General features: G+C 44.9%; 2 protein-coding genes across 7 annotated transcripts in view; one reads left to right on the forward strand and one right to left on the reverse strand.

Moving 5' to 3' along the window:
- Ears2 (glutamyl-tRNA synthetase 2, mitochondrial) overlaps window positions 1–1800 on the reverse strand; it is a 32933-nt gene extending 31133 nt beyond the window's left edge. Inside the window, exon 1 of one of the 3 annotated variants that reach the window (XR_003946547.1) lies at window positions 1611–1800. Coding sequence is in view for 2 of the 3 variants with exons in the window: in NM_026140.3 (NP_080416.1) it covers window positions 1611–1749 (139 nt within the window). In the remaining variant the exon portion in view is untranslated. The remainder of the gene's footprint in view (window positions 1–1610) is intronic. The other 2 variants (NM_026140.3, XM_030242929.1) reach the window with 2 other exon arrangements.
- On the forward strand, window positions 1801–16905 carry Ubfd1 (ubiquitin family domain containing 1). 4 transcript variants are annotated; one of them, XM_006507914.4, is made up of 8 exons: window positions 1801–2190; window positions 2370–2699; window positions 3487–3695; window positions 6408–6473; window positions 6616–6721; window positions 8122–8192; window positions 10814–10896; window positions 13156–16905. In XM_006507914.4, exons 1-7 carry the CDS (start codon window positions 1989–1991, stop codon window positions 10892–10894), a joined length of 1065 nt encoding a protein of 354 aa, XP_006507977.3. In that variant the 5' UTR covers window positions 1801–1988; the 3' UTR covers window positions 10895–10896; window positions 13156–16905. The 4 variants fall into 4 exon arrangements, with proteins under 4 accessions (XP_006507977.3, XP_006507976.3, XP_006507978.3 ...); XM_006507913.4 differs by lacking the exons at window positions 10814–10896; window positions 13156–16905 and adding an exon at window positions 9173–9419; XM_006507915.4 differs by lacking the exons at window positions 10814–10896; window positions 13156–16905 and adding an exon at window positions 9173–9310 and having other exon boundaries at window positions 8122–8172.
- Window positions 16906–21275: the final 4370 nt, after the last annotated feature.

Genomic DNA, 21275 nt, shown 5'->3' on the forward strand with positions numbered 1-21275 from the left:
CAGGCTGGACCTGGTAGACTGAACCTTTAATCTCCTCACTCTAGAGACAGAAACAGACAGATCTGTGTGAGTTTATAACAACAGCCTCGACAAGACAGCAAGTTCCAGGCCAGCAAGGGTACAGCAAGGCCCTGTTTCAACAAAACAAAAACACCTAGATCCTTAATAATGAGGTTGCTGGGATACCTAAATGTTGACCAAAGTAGAATTTCAAGCCAGGTCTGATGACTCATACCTGTGACGCCAAAACCTGGGAGGCAGAGACAGGAGGATTGCTGCACATTTAGGGACAGCATGGTCTTCATAGTGAGTTCCAGGCCAATCGGGTGATACAGGGAACTCTTTCCAAGTTAAAAACCAAACAAAAACCCAAAAATGTAAACTTTCAATTAATTTTAGCTATCATAGTGATCTACACTGCTTGTCAACTCTTTCCCATTTGGGCTTTTCCTGCCAGTCAGCAAAGAAATGAAAACAGTAATTGTAGTAGAGGCAGTGCTTGCTAAGTGCCTCTGCTGTACTGGCTCAAACCCGTCAGACAGGCACTATTATTAGCCCTACTTGACAAATCACAAAATTGGGACATAAACAGAGCAAATAATTCTGCCAAAGCAACACATCTAGGGATTGGCAAAGACAAAAATATAGATGCAGAAAATGCCAGGCCTTGGATGCCTGCATAAGTGCTTCTTCCAACAAGGTGAGTATCCCAGTTCATGTTGACCATAGGTAAACACAGACACTGTGATACTTAGATACTTGCAGTCATTTGATAAGCTATTTTACATCACTGAGACTAACAAAAAGAAAGATGATTTTGTTCTCTCGGTTTTGAGACACTCATTTTCTCCCTAGCAGTTTCGTTTATATCAGTCTTAAAAACAGATTCACAACAGTTAACTATGAACCAGGGCTTCTACCACATATCGAAGTTCCACAATCTACATTGCCTGCCTGGAGGTAATGCGTTCTTCCTGTGCAGCTGAGACTCAGAAATATCTTTTCCTGCTGACCCTAGACCTAGAATGAACGGTTGCTCAGTGTGAACAGGGTAGAAGGTGGCTTGAACTAAAGGTTGGGAATTTGTGGGAAGGGAGGAGACACAGAATTCCTAGCAAGATATACATGGGCCTCTGTTTTCTTCTGACTTGCTAAGCTGCCAGCAAACTCAGGCTTTTGTGCATGTCGTTTCCTCTTAGGCTTCAAGCGGGTCTTCTTGACACTTGTTCTCAACTCAAATGTTACCTCTTCAGCAATACCTTCTAGGGCGCCCTATCCCGCTTCACTGCCAAAATGGACACATATGACTCTAGGATTTGTCGGTTTCTTCAAAGCCAGAACCCTGACTTTTCAATGACCACTGCATTATAGCGCATAGGCCTTGGCATAAAGTCTATACGCTCTGCACACAGCGTGCAATAAGAAAGGACAGAGACAATACAACAAGGAAACTTCTAGCAATCTCAATCACTTCAAATCCTAGCCCTCCACCTCCGTCTCTTTAAAACGGGGTCGCGCAGACAACCCCGGAAGGGACTGTTTCTGGAACTTTCGGGGGCGGGGACGGGAAGGTGGGCTGCGGCGAGCGGCGTCACGTCCGTTAGGATTACCTGTGGGGCTGGGAGCGAAGCGCACTCGCACCGGGGCCCCGGGATCTGGGCCCAGACTGGCCTCGCGCCGCCCCACGCGGTGCCCGAGGGCCACCACGTGCGGCTCGGCCAGCAGAAGCCTCTTGAGGGGCGCCGCCATGTGGACTAGAAACACACACGTGGGCTCCTTCGCGCGTCACTTCCGCTCGGCGGGGGGGAAAAAAATCACTCCAACCAATCAACTTTCGCCACAGCGAGCGCGGCCCTGCCACTTAAAGGCGTAAGCCGCCTATCTGGGCTGCTCACGCCCCTCTGGACTAGGGCGGCGATGCGCCGCCGCTCGGGGACCGAGCGCTGCGAGCAGGCGATCTCCCAGACCCGCCCCCTCCGGCTGCGGGAATGCTAAAGCGTGGCAGGGGCCGGCCCGGGAAGCGGAGGAGGCGGGTCTCCATAGAAACCTCCACCTGTTTCCGGCCAGCCTGTGTGAAATTAGGGGCTGGTGCGGGGGCCAATCTCCGCCAGCTCGCTTCTTCCCGGCGGCCCCTGCGGTCGTGGTGGGTGTTGTACACAATCATCATGGCGGCGGCCGGAGCCCCGGATGGTGAGTGTGGCGGGGAAGGCGGTCGGTCGGCGGCTGAAGAGCTTGCGGACGCTGCCGGGGTCGTGGGACCGGGCCTGGCCCCGGAGGGAGGAGCGTGGCGCGGCAACGACGGTGCCCGGGCCCGTTCTCGTCGCAGGCCGGGCTCGTGGCGAGCACCCACCCCCCTAACCCCTTTGCAGGCATGGAGGAGCCAGGCATGGACACGGAGGCCGAGGCTGTGGCCACCGAGGCGCCCGCACGGCCCCTCAACTGCGTGGAGGCCGAAGCAGCCGTAGGGGCAGCGGCGGAGGACTCCTGCGACGCGCGAGGCAACCTGCAGCCGGCCCCGGCCCAGCCCCCTGGGGACCCTGCGGCCCAGGCCTCGGTCAGCAACGGCGAGGACGCGGGCGGCGGTGTGGGCAAGGAGCTGGTGGATCTGAAGATAATCTGGAACAAGACCAAACACGACGTGAAGGTCCCTCTGGACAGCACGGGGTCCGAGCTAAAGCAGAAGATTCACTCCATTACAGGTATTCGAGGAGCTGACACCCGACTGCTTCTACCCACGACCTACCTTCTAGCTCTTGATGCTTACGTCGTGCTAAACTGTTAGCGATTTTCTTGCGCCTAGACTCCCGCTATCCTCACTGCAGTTTTCTGAAATCAGTACTTGTATGTCCATTAGTAATCAGAGAGGGAAAATTAGGCCCAGAATGATAGTGGTACCACCAAGTGGTGGAGTGAGATGCAAGCCTGAATCTTGAGTATTAAGGCTCACCCTTCTAACTAATGTTGGACTGTCATTGCTAGGCGCGGTATTTATGAACTTTACAGGAGATTCTGAACAGGTCCAGTATTTAGCCACGGATTTATTTTCAGCAGACAGATCAGTTTCATAAGGGAAGTTCATGAAACAGTGTTATCAACTGTCCTAATGGCCCTTTATAAATATTCATACATGGCCGTTTTATTTGTTTTGGTTTGCTACTTGAAATACTTTCCTTAAAGCTTTCTCCATGTATCGGGTAAAAAGCTTATTGGCTTTCTGTATCTCCTACACTTGGGAATTTTCAGTATTTAAGTGGATAGAAGATAGAGTTATAACTTGGAAACAATGATACCTAGACATCAAACAATTCTAAATACCTTACATTCATGTAGAAGGACCAAGTTTTACCAATCAAATAGTCCTGGTGTTCTGAACTCCTTCAAGTTCACAAAGCTGATAGTTGATGGACCAGTATTCACTTCCTGTTTTGTTATAGAAGGGGGATGGTCCACGCATTTCCTGCTTATTCCTTTCCACTTTTTGTCAAGGTCTCCCACCTGCCATGCAGAAGGTCATGTATAAAGGACTTGTTCCTGAAGACAAGACTTTGAGAGAAATAAAAGTGACCAGTGGGGCCAAGATCATGGTGGTTGGTTCTACTATAAATGATGTTTTAGCAGTAAACACCCCGAAAGATGCTGCCCAGCAGGATGCAAAGGCTGAAGAAAACAAGAAGGAGCCCCTCTGCAGGCAGAAGGTGAGACCATTCGGCATCTGCTTGTGGTCCTGGGAATGTAGAGACTGGTTACAGTCTCCCTAGAATAAGCTCCTTTCTGGACAGGGCCCATGATGGAAATGTATGGAGCAGTTGGGTGCAGCAGAGTGGAGTTGACAGCTACCTGAAATATGCATCTTTGTCATCTGGTGGGTCAGTGTGCTTAGACTTCCCGCGTTAGGATAAGGCCTTTGTAAAGGGAGACTCTAGCGAGTTAGCAAAGGAAGTCACAAGTGGGTTTCTCTTAGTAGTGCCAGAGAATATGACCAGTATTGGAATTAAGCCCTTGTTCCTTCTAACTGCTCCCATTTGATTTCTGTGTCTGTGTGTCTTGTCAAGTTCAGAAAATCCAATTCTGGAAAGGTATGGAAGTGGACAGATTTTAGAGGTTCCCCTAAAACTGACCATTTCAGGAAGTCAAACCAAGCTGAAGCAAATGATACTGACACTTGTTTTGTTTTGTATTAATAGTGGTCCTTCTTCATGAAGGAGTCTGAGTTTTTGTATTATCTCTCCTGCTCATTTTTGTGTGCTTGTTTTTTGAGGCACAGGGTTTTACTCTTTATCCCTGACTGGCCTGAAACATGATTTGGAGAATGGCTGGCCTGGAATTTTTAACAATCCTCTTGTCTCTAACTCCCTAGGTCTGAGTTTATGGTCATGTGCCATCATGCCTGTTTATTGTGTGTGTGTGTGTGTGTGTGTGTGTGTGTGTGTGTACAGTACAGAGGATTGAAGCTAGAGTCTTACTCTTGGTAGTAGATAAGAAGCCTGCACTGAGCTGCTCCAGTCTATTACGAACTTTTTATTTACTCTGTATCTTCAACAGAGTAGGTCTCACTTGAACCAGCATTTGAGGGACAGTTGACACTAAAGGCGCATTGCCAGCACTGGGAGAAAGAAAGATGGTTTTCCTTTACACACCCATGTTTACTTTGTAACCCAAAAAGTCTTTTTTTTACAAATTTGGCAGTAAAATTGAAACAGAATTGTGGGAATAGTTATACTATATTAATGTTTTTTGATGGAAACACGAATGTGTTTGAAAGAAATATGTTTAGTGACAAGTGGCTACCCTAGATACCATAGAGAATATTGTGTAGCATTCGAAAACTGTGTTATCTTTACGGAATCTCTGAAACTTTGATTTCAAAACAGCTTTCCTCGGGGTATTTGTTTGTGTTGTACTTGGTGCTAGGGATTGAGCCTGTGACCTTGTCAATCATAACACATGCTCTACTGCAAAGCAGAGTCGCTGTATGTTGAAAAGATGAATTATGATCTAAAAGTAATTATTTGTATGAACCATTTTAATCCCTACATATGGAATCCAAATTTCCTGTAATTTGTTGACGTCATTGGTATTTTCTATCTTCCCCTGACATACCTATGAAGAAAATGTGAGAACTGTCCTCTGTCAAATCCTTAGTGTATAACCTGCCTTGTAAATATGGGTTTTAGGTTACTAATGGTGGGTCAGCAGGCTTAGAGCTGCTCATCACAGTGCAGGGACAGTGCTCCCAAAGGTCCTTACAAGGTATGACTCAAACTGTACTCCAGTCTGTGCTGCTTTGCTTTGGTGATGCCACTGGTTACGAGGCATAGCACGACCTAATGAGACTCCACTCCCTCAGTAGGCTTTTGATCAGTGTGTTCCAGAATCTGAGGCTGGTGTCAGCAACAGCCCTTCACTAGCAACCCTACCACAGTGTTCTGCTGTGACAGTGGTGAAGGTTTCAATTGGCCCACTGCCTGTTAATGCTTACATTTGGCTTAGTTTTACCCCTGGTCCATTTATTGGCCTACAGTTCCAGCTTTACCAAGCAGCTACTGTACCTGTAAAGGTACAGATGTAAAGGAAATGAAAGCATTTGAGGGCTATGAGCTTAAACTTCTGGGTCCTGGGGTAGAGGGCAGGAGTGGGGCTTGGAAGCTTCTTAATGGTAGGGTATAGGGGTGTCAGCATTTTTCTGTTTTCAAAATGTGGTTCCTTGGGTTTTCTTTGTGGCTGGGTTGAGGGTGGGGTAGAGAAGACTTCTGTCATAATAATGACTTTCCATAATAATGCAAAAATGACCCCGCTTGGCATTTATATAGTCAGCTTATAGTTTCTTTGAAGTTGAATAATACAGCTATTGCTCTTGTTTCCTACTTGTTGACTTAATGGTTAGTTTTTTACCTGGAGAGCTGTGAGTAGAACCTTTAAATCCTACTTAGTCTGTGGAACACATCTAATTCAGTGGCTGTGGATGACATGGATAGTAGTTAAGCTTAAATAAAATTGAGAAGTAGCCAGGGAGTGGTGGCACTCGCCTTTAATCCCAGCACTTGGGAGGCAGAGGCAGGCGGATTTCTTGAGTTCAAGGATAGCCAGAGCTACACAGAGAAAAACTGTCTTGAAAAAAACAAAAACAAAACAAAACAAAAAATTGAGAAGTCAAATCTGTGTGTTGCTAACCACATATAAGGTGCTCATTAGTCAGGCCAGTGGCTAGCCCAGGTATGGAACATTTCATTATCAACACAAACTCCCTTGAACATAATTGCCCTGCAGTGTGAAGGGATCCATAGTCTGTTGATACTAAATACTTTCAAATGGACTCTAAGACTGCTTCATTCTGTCTACTCAAGAGCTAGAAACCAGCTCATAGAGTCAGCTGTCTCATTTCCTCTTTGTTGTGGCTTATATTGTAGCAACACAGGAAAGTGTTGGACAAGGGAAAGCCTGAAGATGTGATGCCGTCTGTTAAGGGTGCCCAGGTAAGCTGGCCTACTTTTTAAGCCCCTAAAAAGGAGCCAGTTCATAGTCTAACATTGCTATAATCATGACCTTGAAGTTCTGTCTCATCTCCCTCTCTGTCCTATTGTCTCTCCCTTTCTCACTGTGCTCTTATGCCTCTAGGAGCGCCTGCCAACGGTACCCTTGTCTGGCATGTACAATAAGTCTGGCGGGAAAGTGAGGCTCACCTTTAAGCTAGAGCAAGACCAGCTGTGGATCGGCACTAAAGGTACTCTAGTTCTCTTAGCCTCCTTGGCATCCCAGCACCCTGCCTGCCTCTAGTGCCAGCAGCACTGGCTCCTGACTGCCATTCTGCCTTTCGTTTGGAGCCCCTCTCCTCATGGTGCTTTTTGTGTTCCTACTTTTGACAATGTCTTTACATGCTTGCATCTTGGTTGACTCCATACCCCTCATCCTTTTCAGTCTGACCTCAGAGACCTTCCTTCAAAATTCGGCCCTTAAATTACATACAAACCAAGAGGCCCCAAGCGTCTGGTACTTAAGCAAGGGTTTTATGGATATATCACATAGTTGTACAAATTACATAGTTTCTTGAAACTAATGGGGAGCTTATCTTGGAAAATATCAAAAGATCTGGCCATTGGAGCCTGTACTCTTCCCATGGCATTGAGGAGCTGTGACTGAGCAGTGGTGTTCACCATGGTCCTCATGACCCTGTCTGATGTTTAGTTAGCTTTGCTTATGGTGCCTGCCTGCCTGACCTCTGTAGGTCAGTTTGACTATAGAAGTGAAGTTTTCCTAATTGCTGCCTAGAATTTCTCCTTTGCCTGCTGATTCCACTTTATATATATCCTTATCCCTTGTCACCCAGTTCCCCACATGTGCGCAGTATCTGGTTGGTTCAACCTTGGTATTTCTGGAAAATATCTCTCTGACCATCCCCACTGAACCTTCCCCTGAAGGTTACCAGTGTTTTTGTTTGTTTTTGATGTGGGGCTTCTCTCTGGCTGACCTAGAACTTGCTCAGTAGACCAGGTTAGCCTTAAATTTTGAGATCCACTTGCCTCTGCCTTGTGAATGCTGGGATGAAAGGTGTGCACCATCAATCCTGGCTAGTTACCAAATCTTGTTAGTAACACTCCAGAATATCCCGTGTCCCTTTCTTTACCATTCACCAGGACTGGTAAAGGCTGTTTTTATCTTCTTAAAAAATTGCATTAGACCCAAGTTTCTGTTTCCCTGTCCCCACCCATCATCTTTTGATCATCATTGTTGTACTGCTTTTTGTCTGTTCTTGTGCCTGTAAACAGTCGTAGCTCTTCAAGGCTCGGTTCCCTACTCTAAACATTACCCTACTCTAAATCCTTGGTCTGCTGGGTTTGCCTTCATGTCTCATGCACTTGAGCCACAGTCTTCAATTTCCCAGCTCATGTTTTGCATAGCTCTTGTCTTTCCAGGGCCTACCTTAGAATGTCTTCTCCTCAGCCCTTAGGATTAATAGTCTTCTAAAGCCCTCCTCCTCCTAAGATGCCCTTTTCTAAAGAAACCTTCCTTACATCTTCCTAACTCTTCTCTTGAACTGCTGCTGCTGCTGCTTCTGCTGCTGCTGCTCCAGCACTCTATGTCCCCAGAGCACTCATTACTCTCTGACTTGTCTGTCCCCGTTAGATTCCTGGAGGGACCCGAACATGCCTAATTCACCTGTTTCTGGCCAGCACTGTAGGTATTCAGTGTTCGAGGTAAATGCCAAAGAAAGAATAGAGGCCCCATCATCAGAGATTTGTTGCTTCCAAGGGCAGAATGCAGAAAATGGAACCAAGTTTCACAAAAATAAAACTTGGGCAGGGTGGTGGGAAGTGTGGTTTTTATTTTCTAAAACATGAATCTAGAACACACACTACTGTTTCAACCCTAGGGATTAAGTTTTAACGTTTTTTTCCAGTGTTCCAGTGACTTATGTTGGCTTTGCTTGAACATTTTGTTCTGGAGAGCTTGTCTTGTCATCTCCTTGGCTAGTGATTAGCTGCCCTGCCTCTAGGCTTTCCTGGTGATCTTGTTTTTGTCTTCTGTTATGTCATTTGCTTGCTGATGCACATGGTTCTGCTCTGTAGCTGGGCTACAGATTCAGAGCAGGTGACTAGTCTGGTCTAGTAAAGCTATCATGTGAAGCTTTATCATGTCTTGTGCTTTATGGGTCCTTGGAATAATTTTTTTCCCCATGAAATGTGTATGTTGTTTGTTACTTTGGGGGAAACGATGGGGTAGCCCTGGCTTTAGACTTTTGATGTTTCTCTTGTCCCAGGCTTTTGAGTACATGAACTATCATGCCAGGCTTAGAGATTTTATTTAAGCTTCGAAAATCATCTGGCTTCCTGCTTTAGTGTGAGGGCAGAGCTCTGAAAGGGTCCAGATGCAAAGAGATTGGAACTGTGTTAAAAGAGCATGGCCATGAAGTCCTTATGCCTTTCATGGTTGATGAGGCTGAGCTCTTCATTCTCAGCTGGACCTTTCCTTTTATCAACCTAGCATACCCAGGGGCTGGCTAAGTGTTGTTCTTGTGAGCTCAGGAGGCCTGTCACCTAGCATCAAAAGGACTTGCAGAAGTACAACTTGTTCTGGGAATTGGCTGAAAGCCACTAGCTTGTTTTCTGTAAGAAGCTGCAATGAAGTGACTGTCCCAGCAGCTAATTGGCTTCTCCATGGCTTTTTTGCTGCGAAGGGACCTTCAAGGCTGCCACACACAACATTTTGCTGTCTGGATAGGAAGAAGCAGTGTGAGATCATGGAGACGTCCATAAGAGCATTCGCAGGTTGTAATCAGCTGTCCCACCCTGCTTGTAGTACAGTCAAAGCTTAGCTGATTGCTGTTATCTGCCTTGTGGGGTTTGGATTGTCTAACCTTTGGAATTTGAAGAAAGGTCAGAATCTATGATGGTATGAAATCTCCAGGCATTTCAAAGTGCAAGTATTTTTCTTTTTTTTTTTTTTTCTTTTTAATTAATTTATTTATTATTTTATGTAAGTACACTGTAGGTTTCTTCAGACACACCATAAGAGGGCGTCAGATCTCATCATGGATGGTTGTGAGCCACTATGTGGTTGCTGGGAATTGAACTCAGGACCTTTGGAAGAGCAGTCAGTGCTCTTATCCACTGAGCCACCTCTCCAACCCGTATTTTTCTTTTTTTAAAGATTTATTTATTTTATATATGTGAATACACTGTCACTGTCTTCAGACACACCAGAAGAGGGTATTGGATCACATTACAGATGGTTTTGAGCCACTGTGTGGTTGCTGGGAATTGAACTCAGGACCTCTGGAAGAATAGTCAGTACTCTTAACTGCTGAGCCATCTCTCCAGCCCCTAAGTGCAAGTAATTTTAAAGTCTCAGTCTTTAAGGATGCCATTGGTCTTGTCTGTATGTGACTGTTGTTTTATTTAGGACCACAAAGTAAACTTTCCCTGTTCCCAGTTTTCTGAAGTTCCAGGACTATGTAAGCGAAATACTTTATGTCACTGGTAAAACCAGAGCCCAGGACTCTTATTAAATCTCTAGTTTGATAACTTATTTGTGTACTTGTCTGCCTTTCTAGATTTTTTTCTTTCCTGCGGAGGCCATAAGGAGTCTTTCCCACCTTATTTACCAGTTTTCTGACAATACCTGCCTGCACCTCAGGTATCTGGTGCTTCCTGGGTTATTTCCTTTGGCACAGATCCTCGTGCCTCCCCATCATTACACTTGTCTGTTGCACTTGCTTCACCTCCCTGAAGGCCAGCCTCATTATTGCCTCCTCTTTTGTGCCATCCTTAACTTGTTGTAAAATGTTCTCTATCCGTGTGATCATTGGTGTCCCCAGTGTTAATCAGGTGAGAGTGTAAATGTTTTGAGAGGCCACCGCAAACTGATGTTTGTAGGTTTGGGTGAGGCTTGGCATAGGCATTCGCCTTGCAAGCTTGGCATACTCCTCCTGTTGCTGCTTTCTTGTGTGCTTCCTGACTTTGCCTTTTTTAGGTGTTCAAAACCTTAACTGATACTAGGTTTGAGTTATGAAAACATAGAAGAGTTTTGAGGTGTTATTAATGATCATTTATCATAACAAGACAGGTAAATGTGCCCTCGGACTCTTCCCATGCCATCACCAAACCCTGTTCTTTTTTTTGGTGCTCCATATTTCCCAACTCCCTCTCAGACTTTAGGTGTATCAGTCAGAAGATGGTGTTCCTCATCCCCAGAGGGAGCGTTGTCTGCTACCTGAGTTACTATACATCCAACCAGCTGTGGTATGGGAGGAGTTGTGGCTGAGGAGGAGTTGGGACAGGTAGACCCTTGAGTAACTGCTGTCATTCTTTCATCCTAGAGCGGACTGAGAAACTGCCCATGGGCTCCATTAAAAATGTGGTCAGTGAACCTATTGAAGGACATGAAGACTACCACATGATGGTGAGTAGCCTCAGCCTGCCTGGCCACCTGCTTCTGCTTCATCTTGTAGGGAGTGGATTTTTCACAGGCAATTCTATCTTAAAAGAAAGCAATCTTCAGGAGACTGAAAAGACCTTTACATTTTCTTGTCTACTGAAGAGGTGTGTCCATGACCTTGTTCCCAGCTGTGTTTATTTGCAGAATCCCAACTGTCTAAAGGAGGCTATGTTTTTTTCTGTCCTTTTTAGAAATTTCTTCTGTCTCCCTCTTATTTGGATTAGTTTGTTTTTAGGCCAGGAAAATGAATTGAAATGGCCTGTAGACTTTCATTTTAAGTTTTGTCTTACTTATAAAAGAGAACACCCCCTTAGGCTGTGAAGACACCGAGAAGGCTCCCTCTTGTAGTGATCTGTCATGCCCAGCACGTGCCGTGTAGCCAGGGTCCCTTTGGGAGGCTGGGACTCAGGGCATGTTTGTTCTTCATGGAGCTCATCAGTTTGTACAGAACGAGCTCTTTATACATACAGTTTACCTGCCTAGACTCCAAATTTCAGAGTTGGGTTTGCTGCTGTTTTCTTTCAGTGGGTGGCTTTTTCAGTAGCTTGTAGTAATGTTACCATATCCCTCCCCACCCTACACCTCCATGAGAAACAGCAGTTGTTGGGATTGTAGGCGGGATTACCAAGTCCATGGCACAGAGATGTGTTGGACAGTCTATTTGCTGTACGGCAATCAGTGAGGGGGAATTAGGGTACAATGGTCTGGAGAGTTGCTGTGGCCTTTCCTGCTGCTCAGGGTCAGCTGGACTGCAGTCGATGGTCACAGGCTCTTGGACTTTTTTCCTGGTGGTGATGAGAGCATACTAGGCTTTGGGGCCATTAGGTAGTCTCTACACGCCCATTTGTTTTGCCTGCTCAGTTATTTTTTTCTGTTTTAACAGTTGGTATTGATATTTTTGGCCTGGCCCTTTCACTCTTTTTTTGAAACATTTGTTTGAACAGTTTAACCCTGTGGGGCTTGCACATCTTGTTTTTGTTTTTCATGCACCTTGGTGATGGGGAGGCAGATAGGATGAATGGACCACAATAGATGCTTCTTTAAAAATGTGTGTTAATGAATATTGGTTTAGAATTTAGTTCAAATTAAATTTAGTTATCATTTAGGGCCAAAAGTGAATCCAGCCATCCCCTTGTGTCTATCTGATTTGAATGCTGTTAGATAGCGCTTTACCCTTGCCCTGAAGAGAGGTTTACTTCTTCTCTTGCATATGCCATTTGTCTAGCTAGAGTAGTGTGTCACAGTTCACAGCGCTCTTTCATATTTAGAGTTATGCTTCAAAGATACAGAAAAGGACATACCTTACATTTATGCCACTACCCATATATCCATCACCAGAATATGATAGTTGTAAATATTTTGTATCATGTTTTAAATCTTTTAAATAAAAAAAATTTTTTACCAGCAGTGATGTTGTCCCCATTGTTTTCCCCTTCTCCATCCCCATTATTGTAACCTGTCATATATGTTCTTCATCTGTCAGTGCTTTTGTTATACAATGTCCATGAACAAGACGGTATACTGTGTTGTGTTTTTTCAGTTTTCATAAATAGCATCATGGTACCCTTCTGCAACTTGATGGCTTGGGTTTGACATTGTGATCTGTCATAACTCAAGATCCAAAGGATCTATTTATATCTTAACAAAAGACTCCAGTGTTTGTATGAGTAGGCCACACTACTGTGAATTATGGGTACCCTTCCTTACTGATGGATATGTAGGTTGTTAGGATTTTAACATTTCACATAGTGTGCTTTGGTCATTCATACCTGCTTCCTGTGTGTGAATGACATTTTCTAGGGCAGCTGTTCTCAAACTGTGACCTCTGGACCAGTAATATTGAATTACCTGGGAGTTTGTTAGAAGTTTCTTGGGCTTTGCCTCAGGCCTCCCAAACTTAAGTCCCGGGGCTGGAGCCTGCAATCTGTTCACGAGTCTTCCAGGTGGTTCTGATGTACACTGAAGTATGCAAACCACTGCCTTAGAGTCAACTCTGCTGAGCTGAACTTCCCCTCCCCGCCTGCCCTTTCACATTCCCCATCTCATCTTTAAGCATAGGCAACTCCTCCCCAAGTACAGTTTGGTTTTATTTTTCTCCCCTTTTTAATCAGTTTGCTCCCCTCCCTCCCTCCGTCCCTCCCTCCCTCCCTCCTGTGTCTGTTGTTCTGCCTGCTTGGTCACCCTCCTCTGAAGCATCGCTTGGTTTTTCCTTTTCCCTTGCAGGCGTTTCAGTTGGGCCCCACGGAAGCCTCTTACTACTGGGTGTACTGGGTTCCAACTCAATATGTGGATGCAATCAAAGACACTGTGCTGGGCAAGTGGCAGTATTTTTGAAAGCACTTTCACCTCTGGCCCAGGAGACTGACCCAAAGTGAAGGACATTGCCGGGAGAGGTCCGCAGCATCCCTGGATTGCAGAGTTCTGGGACTTTGTTCACACACACACAAATCTCTATTCAATCTGAGGTGATGTGGTGACTGAAGCCAGAGGTGATGTACTTTCACCATTAGCTTAATTTGAACTTAAAATCACCGGTTCCCTTTCTTGCAGTCAGCTTCATACCATTTTTAAAGTCAGTATGGTGGAAATTAATAAATCCAAGTTTGGAACATGTGTGGAATACTCTTATACTCTTAAGTCTGTTTGAGAGTAGACCTACCAGCAATGCTGAGACGGAATCATCAAAAGCTTTCTGGTTGTTTCCTTCTTTGCTTATTTTCTTTCTTTTTTCCTTTCTTTCTTTTTTTTTTTTTCTTTTCCTTTCTTTTTTTTACTTTTATTTTTCCTAGAAGTGACTTCAACTGAAATATTGATGTCTTTGGTTGCAAACATTTGGACTGCATTGTGATGAGTCTGGTTGGTTTTGTTTTGTTTTTGTTTTTTTCTTTGGTATTAAAATTGTATGCAAAATGGGGGTGGTGAGTAAGCCATATATTTTTGTGTGTGTGCTCATTGATTCAGATAGTTTTGTTTTGTTTTTTTATTATTTCCCTATGATTTCGTTTTAATCCCAAAGATGCCAGTTTCTCTTTTGGTACCTCATTTTCACCTCTTTGCCAGGCTCTCTTCCATGTGCTGCTGCTTGGGAATGGACATGGGAAGTAACAGCTGTGGTCTTGGTGTAGGGGTTCCCACCTCACTGTGGTGGTCTTCGAACAGTAGAGTATCTCTCACTTGATTCCTGTGTACCCTTTGGATCCCTGTTCTGAGGCGTTCCACTGCTGGTTTGCTTGTTGACAGCCTTCCTTTAGCTTGACTTTAAAGCCCTGCCTATCACCACAGCCTAGGATTTGCTGCTCCAAGGCCCCCTGCTCTGAGGAGCCGGCTTGCCATATAGCCACACGTCATACACTTTATTTTTTGGGAAGCTTCCCAGAACTCCTTAAGCAGTCCAATGGTTGTTTGAATTATGCTTCTCCATTCGGTCCTTCTGCTCATGCGTTCAGTTCAAGTGTCCTTTATCCCAGGTTCAGAGATGCTGCCTTTCTCATGGAAGACGTCTGACCCAGTGGGTCAGCAAGTGGTATTCCAACAACAGAATGGGATAAGTTGCTTTCAGGACCAGCTTGCTCTCCTGGTTTTAGCCCTGACCTTCTGTGTACATGTGAACTGCTGTCTTTTCTGTAAGCCTTGATTGACTGAAAGGAGGGACAGTCTCTTGGTGGATGATCCTTGTGCTGTTTGCTGTTTCTCTGCTGCTGTCTTTGCAATTCTCCTCTCACTGGTCGCAGGCTCTCATAGTAAGGTTTGGTGAGAAACCTCCCAGCGTCACACTTTGGACTCTTAAGCTGTTACCCGCCCTCATCCTGTGAAATGTATTCGCATGTATTGCCTAAGATGACTATTCCTTGTGAGCCAATTAATGACAATATTTATGCCCTTCCCTTCTAAGCTGTAGTTTGGGAATCCAGCCCACATAGACAGCCTCTTGCTTTTTGTGGTGTATTCAGTGCCAAGTTATGCATCTGGACAGGAAAAACTACTCTGCTTTTTGGGCGCATAAGTAACGTGTGAAGTACAGCGTCCAAGAAACTGCCTGTGTTGCACCTCAGTGATAGTTGTGGATTTTCTGTTCTTATTGGCCTGCAGTTCCTGGAGAAGGTGCACTTTGCTCCTTGTCCCAGCCTCCTCCTGCACTTGGCAGGCCTATCAAGGAAGTGACCAAGTGGCAGGTAGAGCATCTTCTTGGCTTGAATACTGTCATTTGTTTGCCAATGTCTCTGAGACCTGTCTTGACAGTGCCACATACCTAGTTTTGGTCTCTGTGATCGGGCCTCTGGTGTTCCCACCTTGGCTCTGAGGCCCATCCTGCCAGCCCTGTTTTCTGTGTGGGTCCCAGTGCTCTTCACCGCCTCCTCCCAGTACTCATGCCCTGCCATTATCCCCCTGCTGCCCAAGGGCCAAACTGCTTCTCACGCAGGCCGGTGTCATTTCAAGAGGACCAAAGCCTCTGTGAGCCTTTTTATTTTAAGTAAAATGGTGCTTTTTCCTTACTTGGAGATATTCTCTATAAATAATGTAAATGACACCTTTCATATGGAGCCGTTTTGAGTATTGCTTTCCAGAGCTTGCTGAATCTGCTTGAGCTCTGGCTCCTGACTCTGTCAGTATGGAAGGCTTTGCCAGAAGCTCTTAGAAGACAGACAGTGCCAGAAGCCCTGGGAATAAGTGTTTAGATCTGTCTGGGTCACAGCAGTATTTGCTATTTTGTCACTCAGTCCCGTGAACAGTCTTTATATATTTCTTAACATGTGGGATATACTGACTAAATCTGTGTGAGCATTGGAATACTCTTCCCTTTAGGTAGCATCCTAGTATGTTTTTTCCTCAGGATTATTTCTGTACAATTCTTTCAGTCAGATGAGAGGGCACGCAGGAGAAGGCTTCTGGTGGTATCACATGAGGCTGGGTAAGAGAGTCCTACTCACAGCAAGGCTCCTCTGCTTGTCATCATGTAGCCACTGAAAAGGCTGTTCTCCCATCTGCAAGTGGCACTGGTGGCCCTTCTGTAGGCTGCCATCACAGGCATCATGCCTTCCTTTTCCTCCCTGAGGTGACTTGGCAGAAAAATGTGATCACATAACTGCTGCTGAGCCTGGGTCCCTCAGCTCAGAGCTCTTAGACTCTGAGTTGCAGGACTCTTGGTAAGAAGTATTTTAATCCATGATGGGCCTTTGCAGGTAGCTTTGGCTCTTAAAATGAAGTTTGACTGGGCTAAGGATTACTTTCTTTGCATCCTGTAGACATAGTAGGGGCCTGCCTGGTAAGGTCCTCAGTAGCTCCTTAGTTGCTGCTTTCCCTTATGAGGGCCAAAGAGATGAACTTTGCTACATTGCCAGGTCTCAGAAAAGTCGCCATATCTCACCCAGAAGGGAATTTTTCCTCTTTAATGTGCCTGGAGGAGCATTGTGAGCTATTGCAGTTGGCCTGCCCTTTTCTTTGCTAGGAGCCAAGAAGGGAGGGAATAGATAGATGTATGCCAAGGTTGGGCTTTTCACCCATCTGCCAACTTTCTCTTGCTTCTTGCTACCATTCAGGCCTGTTCCCTTGGAAAAGGATGGTCCCTCTGTCTTTAAACTTTGTAATAAAGTTAACTTCCAGTCAGGATCAGACCCGTTTCCTTCTTCATAGGCCTAGAAGTAGACAGGAGCCTCTAGTGTGCAAATCAGCTGGTGGCTTAGCTGCCAGGGTGGGTGGCTCTGCTTCCTTGGTGTCTGAGAACCTTCCTTACCTTTCCTACAGACTTCTGCAGAGGTATCTGACAATATGTAAGTACTATGTTTCCTTGTGGTGTACACTCTGTTCTTGTTTGTTTTTAAATCAAAACGCCTGTTTGGGAGGAGATGAACGTATTTAGTCTATTAGATTTGCGCTGCTGGATTTTTTTTTTTTTAAATATGTAATCTTGACTAGCTGTTGTATTGTTTATCCTGTAAGATTAGTCTATCAATTAAAGTTTGATAATTAATTGTGTCTCTCTTTCCTTCCGATTCTTAATGCGCCTATCTATCCTGGGGGCTTACCAACATTTAGAACTGGGCCGCGAGCCATCTTTTGTCAGCTGTGGTCTGACTTGTATGGTACTGTGTAATATATACAAGTTTATTCTCTGAACAGCTGACAGGAGATTTGATTGAGCCTGAAGTATCAGAGTAATGAGCTTGCCAATCAGCCACCCTTTTGCTTGGGCAGCCCTCTGCCATGCATGCTTCTAGTTAGAGGAAACTACCTCCCCACCCTCTCTGTCCTAACTGGGAATGCTGTACCCTTGCCAGCCATCTAGCCTTTGAAGATATGTTTTAAAAACAGTGGATAAAGACCCGGAAAGGAAAGAAGATCAGCAATTGGACATGACCAGAATCCTTGGCATAAATGGTGATAGTTTGTCAGAATATAGCATAGTGCACTCAGCCAACTCACATGTTAGATATTTCCCTTCTCTCCTTTGTGCAAGTATTCCTGAAGGGTCTGGGCTCTGGTTTTTTTTTTTTTTTATCTTGCTAATACCTCATACACTGAAAAGCGTTTTTCTTTTTCCGAGAGGGTCTTGCTAGGTAACATAGGTCTGCCTGGAACTCAGGATCTTCCTATTCACCCTCAGGGACTATACACATGTGGTGTGATATCCAGCTTCATTGTATTAGATTTTTATTAAAATTCTTAAATTTTTGTGTTTGTATACACATGTGCACACTCAGGCCATGATGTGTGTGAGGACTGCTTTTGGAAGTAGGTTCTCTTCTACCATATGGGTTCCAGGACGGAAAGGTTTGGCAGCAGGGTAAGCCACAAAGCCATCTTGCCAGCCTCTGGATATATTTTTTTCAAGATAGGGTTTCTCTTCGAAGTTCTGGCTGTCCTGAAACTCACTCTGTAGATCAGGCTGGCCTTGAACTCAAGAGATTCACGCCTGCCTCTGCCTCCCAAATGCTGGGATCAAAGTTATGTGCCACCACCACCAATATATTTTTAAAAGATCTGGTTCAAAACCATTTCCACAATAGAGACCCTACAAGGAGACATTCTTAAGAGCTAGAGACAAGGGCTTTTCTGTACTCTTGTGTCACAGCCAGCTGAGAAGTGAGAGTGACCTCTGCCACACTGCCAAAGCTGCTTTTCCACCCCTCTGACTACTCTAGCCATGTTGCCTTGATTTGGTTGGCCAGCGCCATTTTTTATTTTCAGGCCCCATTAGTTTGCTTTTTCTCCCACTTTTCCTTGTTTGCCTCATTTTTCTACTAAACTTTTTTTTTTTTAAGATTTATTTATTTATTTATTTATTAATTATATGTAAGTACACTGTAGCTGTCTTCAGATACTCCAGAAGAGGGCATCAGATCCCATTATAGATGGTCGTGAGCCACCATGTGGTTGCTGGAATTTGAACTTGGGACCTCCGGAAGAGCAGTCGGCGCTCTTAACCACTGAGCCATCTCGCCAGCCCCCTCTACTAAACTTTTAAACTTCCCACTTTTTATGCCTTGTACCCTACCTTTGTTGTCGTAGTATGTGTGTGGGTCACATTTGCCAAGGCACCCATATGAGGAGGCCAGAGGACAAGGTTGTGGCCTTGGTCTCCTCTTTCCACATTGACCCAGATTCCAACTCAGGTTACGAGGTGTGTGCAGGAGGATGCTTTACCTGCATATCAGTGATACTTGGTTTGTAGAGTTTTTCCTATTAATGTTCTTATCCTACTTTTTTTTTTTTTTTTTTTTTTTTTTTGGTAAAGATTTATTATATATAAGTACACTGTTGCTGTCTTTAGACACATCAGAAGAGGGCGTCAGATCTCATTACAGATGGTTGTGAGCCACCATGTGGTTGCTGGGATTTGGACTTAGGACCTCTGGAAAAGCAGTCTCTTCTCTCTAGCCCGTCCTATTTTTTTTTTAAGACAGGGTCTCACTGTTAAGCTCCAACTGACCTAGAACTTAAATGTGGACCAGGCTGGTCTTGAACTCACTATAAAGCTGAAGGTAGGGCTGGTGAGATGGCTCAGTGGGTAAGAGCATCTGACTGCTCTTCCGAAGGTTCAGAGTTCAAATCCCAGCAACCACATGGTGGCTCACAACCATCTGTAATGAGATCTGACTCCCTCTTCTGGAGTGTGTGAAGACAGCTACAGTGTATTTACATAAAATAATAAAATAAATCTTTAAAAAAAAAAAAAAAAAAAAAGCTGAAGGTAGCCTTGTCCCTTATTTCTACTTCTACCTCTACTTTCAAAGTGCGAAGATTATAGATGTGTGCCACCATGCCCTGTTTTGCTTGGTTCTGAGTTATTCTATCTCATGTCATGGGTTTCTATGGCTGGGATGCTCTGGTCCTGTGTAGGTTAGCAGAGGACTCCTCTCCTACCTGCTCAGGGTTAGGTTCTCCTAGTGATCGTTATGGCTGTGTCCTCATATTCAAGTCAAAGATGTAGATTCCGCTGGTCATTACTGAGGACTATTGTAGTTCTTGATGGACTTGTGCTCTTTGGTTAATAATGGAAACCCGAGTGGCAGACCCACCTCAGTGCAAATACCCCACTCAGGTTGTCAGGTGACTGACCCTGTAATGCCTAGCTCTACTGTGTTCTCTGGAGTTGGAACCTGTCCTCTAGCAACTGCACAGGAGGGTGTGTTTGTTCCCAGAGTTCTGTTAAAAGCACCAGTTGATGCACTGTTCTGTTTCTCACACCCTTCTTAGACCTTGTCACTGTGAATGAGTGTCATTCATTGTGAGCCTGGGAATGTTGAGCAGTTACTCTGTATAGAGATAACAGCACTTTGACTGGTCATTTCACAGGGTTTTGACCTCTGGTTGTGATGGATAAATGGCTGCTTGGACACACCTTTTCTAGGGCTCTGGCCTTTAAGGGAAGCATGGAGGCCAGAGAGGGGCCTCTGGGGCTGTCTGTAGGATTTACTCTAAAAACTGTATTCAGGTTCTGTCATGTCAGCACTCCATTGATCTGTCACATCTTCATGGTACCCTCATTTCAGCCCAAAGGACTCAGGCCCAGAGAACAATCACATGCCAGTCAGTAACCGGCTTACTCAGCACCCAGATTTCCTGACGCTGAAATCTGCACCCATTTTCCTGACTCTTGGGGACTTAAGGAGAATGGTTCTTGCTGATTTTGCTTGATTGTCCTCTTCCTGATTTCATTGATGCATGTTAGGAATTGCTTATATAAACTTTGACCTTGGCATTTATTCATTGAATTTATTGTTAATAAAAAGTCTGAAATTTACTCATTTGGCTTTATAATCATTTTAAAACTCGAAAGTCATATGTACTATACCTGATAAAGAAATCTCAAGTGATAGCTGAGTGTCTCTAGTCTACTCATCCCCATTCTGAAGGAACAGAAGTCATGTTAGTTTTCAGCATGTAAGGCGCCATCCCAGGAACACAGGGTCAGCCTTACTCACTTGGTAAAGTGAGGAGGCACCACACAGCCTTGATTGAGCCCTGGCTCCAGTGTGGCATTGTTATGCCTTTGCTCATTTTCTTTGTGTTGCCTCCTTGGGTATCTCACAAATCCCTCAAATCATGATGTCTCAAATGGAAATTATGACACCCCTTAAAATCTGACCTTTTTATTCCTGGTTTCAGATGCAGCACAGCTCTGTGAATAGCTGAGATCAAGTTAGTTACTCAGAGAAGCCTCTATCCACTACTGGTGTTTGTTTGTTTTTTGGTTTTTTGAGACAGGGTTTCTCCGTGTAGCCCTGGAGCTCACTGTGTAGACCAGGCTGGCCTTGAATTCAGAAATCTGCCTGCCTCAGTCCCCCGAGTGCTAGGATTAAAGGGATGCCCCACCACTGCCCAGCTCCATCCATTACTTTATCCTAATCGCCAAACCTTTTTTTCCTTTCTTTTGTAACCATCAACCAGGTTCATCCTCTTTAGCCCACCCTGGTGTCTACATGGCTCTGTCCTCTAGAAAATCTCACACCGCCAACAAGCTTTTTAGACTGTAAGGTCCTTTGGTCCACTGAACCATAACCACCTCTTCAACTGCAGGTGACCTTCTAGGCTGTGCACTCCTGAAACCAGAGGCTGATCTCCCACTTGTTTTTATTCTATATTTTATTTCTGAGACAGGGTCTCATGGCCCTAGTTCACTTTGAACTTGTCAGGTAGTTGAGGTGTGTGCCACATAGGACAGCCACTTGCATTTGCAGTCACTCCTGCTCCAACTGTGTCCTGCCTTTCCTATGTGGCTTCTATAGAGTTTACAAAAGCCTTCCAGGCACCTGTTCCCCAGCCTTGGCTGGAGTATGTCAGTTTTCATATCCTTTACAATACTTCCATTCCTGAATTACTAACAACATATTTTAAAACGTACA

Source organism: Mus musculus, chromosome 7 (assembly GCF_000001635.26).
Source record: "Mus musculus strain C57BL/6J chromosome 7, GRCm38.p6 C57BL/6J".
Lineage (NCBI taxonomy): Eukaryota > Metazoa > Chordata > Mammalia > Rodentia > Muridae > Mus > Mus musculus.